The 3,947-nt window shown below is 38.2% G+C and overlaps 1 protein-coding gene across 1 annotated transcript; it reads left to right on the top strand.

The window, feature by feature from the left end:
- Positions 1-2,133: 2,133 nt before the first annotated feature.
- Positions 2,134-3,084, top strand: LOC126495717 (olfactory receptor 2AG2-like). The gene has a single exon (XM_050133311.1). The coding sequence runs from the start codon at positions 2,134-2,136 to the stop codon at positions 3,082-3,084; it is 951 nt and encodes a 316-aa protein (XP_049989268.1).
- Positions 3,085-3,947: the final 863 nt, after the last annotated feature.

Here is a 3,947-nt window from a genome sequence, read left to right as displayed (position 1 = left end):
TCCAGAAATAGATTCTTTCTATGCTAGCCTCATGTGCATGCCCTGTTCTTCCTCTTTAAAAGACAGAAAGAAGAGGCAATGATGAGGATATGAGGGAAACCATGAGTCTTGATTCAGAGGGAAGTGGCTCTACTTATATCATCTTAATATAATCCCAATCCTCATCTTTCTTTTAAAATAGGGTTCACACTTCGGCACAGAAATCTAGAAGAATGTACCAGAAAATTGTCTGTCTCCATTTGTTTCTCAGATATTTTCCACCAAATCTATACAAAAGCTTTTTTTTTTCAAGTCTCACATGTGCCAGAAACACTACCCCAAATGTCGTTCTTTTTTTCTTTTCTTTTTCTTTTATCTTATTTTTTTTTGGTTGCTTAAGCAAAGGACTTCCCCACAGGGTTTCTGCAGTAAGACTATTATTTTGATATCATAGAGCAAGTGGAAGGTTAGGTGCCACGGAACTGCATGATACAATTTTTAAGAGGGCATTTTTTGGCTGACATCTGTCCATAGTTCAAGAAGGAAAGAGTAGGGGAGGATATACTGTACTGCTCTTCCATGCACTGACCTTCATGGTGCCATCTTTCACTGCTCTTTTTGCATACTGGGCTTTTTGACTTAGCCAGATCCTATTCATGTGTAACTGCACTTCATGTGCTACATCCTCAGGACGCCTGTTCCTGAAACTTCTCTTTTATGTTCACCACATTCAATATATTAATTTAACTATCAATAATCAAGACTGTATGATACAGATTTCTGTGTGAGGTGTTTAAAATTTTTTGAAGTTACTATAGTATCAAGTTCAGTTCCTGATACATTGTAGGTTCTCAGGAAATGTTGACTGGGTGAATGAAAAGAATTGGCTGATGTGACCCTTCCAATTATGATCCCCTCACCTAAAGGTCATGATCTGACATAACTGGTGTAGAGATACATAGTATAAAAAGGAATAATTACAGTGGGAAAACAGATACATTTCATGGTGAGTGTTTCACTTCTCTTTCCATTTCATGCTTCCCGTTTCTTTTACCCAACAGTGAAACACGTGTATTCTTAAAAAGGAATCTCTCTCTCTCTCTCTCTCTCTCTCTCTCTCTCTCTCTCTCTCTCTCTCACACACACACACACACACACACACACACACACATATGAGACAGACAGACAGACAGACAGAGACAGACACTATAACACATACTTCATTTCATTCTCAACTTCTTCAAATGGAACAAATGGAATTATCATATGAATTTAGTGTGTGGCAGGAGTCCTTCTGGTAAGATCTGTGAAAACTGTAAACTATTATGTAAAGTAAGCATTTTTCTCTAAATCCTGCATAATGGTTTTGCTTTGGGCTTTACTTGACATGTCTTATTTTTGTAAGATACCATTCGCCGTGTGCTATAAATATAGACATCTGCCATGCCTCTGCGAAGCCCATCTGATTTTTTTGTCTACTCTTAAATAAATACTCATCATTGCCTTCAAATAAGCATTTACCACTGTATTCCTCTTTCCAAATTGTCATTAAATTCTATATCCCCCACTACTTCATCCAGTTTAGAATTATTTTCCATTTTTTAAGAACAGCAAGTATTAATAAAGGAGAAGAGGATGCTTAAAAAGTAAAAGGGATCATGTTGTTCAAGGACCAAGGATTGCTCTTGTGACAAATCTATTAATTATATCAGGAAGAGGAGGCTTAACAGTCAAATGAAAAAAATGAAACTATTTTATGAATTAATCTTTAAAATCTGTATTGTAATCACAAGTAGACTTTAGCTAGAAACAGAATTTAAATCAATGCTCATTAATATGCAAACAGATGTGATTTTATCTGCTTATAAAGATATTTGCCTATGTAAAATTTACTTACTAACTTAAGAAAAAATTCTCAGTGTTTTGGAGTTTTCAATGTGCTGCTTCCTATTTAATTGAGGCTGTACCAATATTCAGTGAAAACATTCAGAAGCCAGAAAATATCCTTAGCTAAGAAAAGAAAAGAATGCTGCATGATATCCTTTTTAGTCATCCCACAGTATCGTAGGGCAATTCCAGATTGGTTTGAATTCTCTTAGAAAGGCTTTCACTGAGAATGCATTTGTTTCTAGGCAACATAAAAGACCACTCAGAATGGAGCTCAGGAACTCTACCTTCGAAAGTGGCTTCATCTTGGTAGGTATTCTGGATGACAGTGGCTCCCCTGAACTGCTCTGTGCCACAATCACAGCCCTGTATATGTTGGCACTGACCAGTAATGGACTGCTGCTCATGGTCATCACAGTGGATGCCCGGCTTCACGTGCCCATGTACCTCCTACTTAGACAGCTGTCTCTCATTGACCTCCTCTTCACATCAGTTGTCACTCCCAAAGCTATTGAGGATTTTCTGCTCCAAGACAACACCATATCCTTTGTGGGTTGTTCGCTTCAATTGTTTTCGGCAATGACATTGGGTGGTTCAGAGGACCTCCTTCTGGCCTTCATGGCCTATGACAGGTATGTGGCCATTTGTCATCCTCTAAACTACATGGTTTTCATGAGTCCAAAGATCTGCTGGCTCATGGTAGCCACATCATGGATCCTAGCATCCCTTAGTGCACTGGGTCACGCAGTGTACACGATGCACTTCCCTTTCTGCATGTCCCGGGAAATCAGACACCTGCTCTGTGAGGTCCCTCCTTTGTTGAAGTTGGCTTGTGTAGACACTTCTCAATATGAGCTCATGGTTTATGTAACGGGGGTGATATTCCTATTGCTTCCCCTTTCTGCCATTTTTACCTCCTACTCACTAATTCTCTCTACTGTCCTGCGTATGCCCTCAAATGAAGGCAGGAAGAAAGCCCTGTTCACCTGCTCCTCCCACCTGACTGTAGTTGGGATGTTCTATGGGGGTGCCACCTTCATGTATGTCCTACCCAGTTCCTTTCACAGCCCTCAGCAAGACAATATCATCTCTGTGTTCTATACAATTATCACCCCAGCTCTGAACCCCCTCATCTACAGCCTGAGAAATAAGGAGGTCATTGGGGCTTTTAAAAGGATCTTGGGGAGACATATTCTGCCAGTACACTCCACCCTTTAGGAAGGGCTCACAGTTTGGCTCTCACTGTTCTTCTTCAAACACATTGCTATATTCAGCCATTTTATATGTTATTATCTGAATTAAATTTATATATATACACTATTAAGTATGATATATATATGTTTTCACTTTATTTTTAATTTTCTATTTGGTGTGAATAGAGAACATCAGCTGAATCATTTGACACACATCACCCTGGTCTATGGAGCTCCTTCATTTTTAAATATTTATAATAGAATATATGAGGAAGTACCAGTTAGATAGTTTAGGTACACTGTTGATTGATGCCGTCCTTGCACAGTACCAGGAAGACATAGTCAGGGATTTGTTTTCCATTTCAACATCATGTAGTATCAGGGACACTGATACTTTTAAAAACTGTAATCTCCAGCTCTGAGCATCAAAGGATGGCTTCTTTTGCTACAGATTCTTGATGATGTACCCAAGAAGATAAAATTTGGTCAATCCTGTTCCTTATTTGAAGGACATTTTACAGTATGAATGGAGACAGCGGTACCATATTCTTTAAGCCTACCTTGCCCTCTTTATTTTAAGTTTGTGCATCTTTGACATAAAATTTACACTTTTTCCATTTCAATTTGCTCATCTCCCAGCAATGCTGGGAGGAGCCTGATCTCATGAAATTTTGTATAGATTAAATGAGGTAAGAAATGTCAGCGTGCTTTATTTGTGCTTAAACCATGTTGGGTATTATGTAAATGAACAATAAAGATCTTTAGAAAGCAGGCTTATGTTGTTTCATTCATGGTGCACAGTATCTGTATGTATATTTGCAATATGAAATTAATTGTTGCAAGTTTTATCTTATACACTCACAAGAATTTTGAAGTATGCAATATATC

Source organism: Alexandromys fortis, unplaced genomic scaffold (genome assembly GCF_014885135.2).
Source record: "Alexandromys fortis isolate MF-2015 unplaced genomic scaffold, M_Fortis_MF-2015_v1.1 scaffold_566, whole genome shotgun sequence".
NCBI classification, from domain to species: Eukaryota; Metazoa; Chordata; class Mammalia; order Rodentia; family Cricetidae; genus Alexandromys; species Alexandromys fortis.
The sequence above is the reverse complement of the archived record's forward strand: the minus strand, read 5'-3'. Positions and strand labels throughout refer to the sequence as shown.

Coding starts and splice junctions, on each gene's coding strand:
- LOC126495717 (XM_050133311.1), top strand. CDS start 2,134: ATGGAGCTCAGGAACTCTACCTTCGAAAGTGGCTTCATCTTGGTAGGT.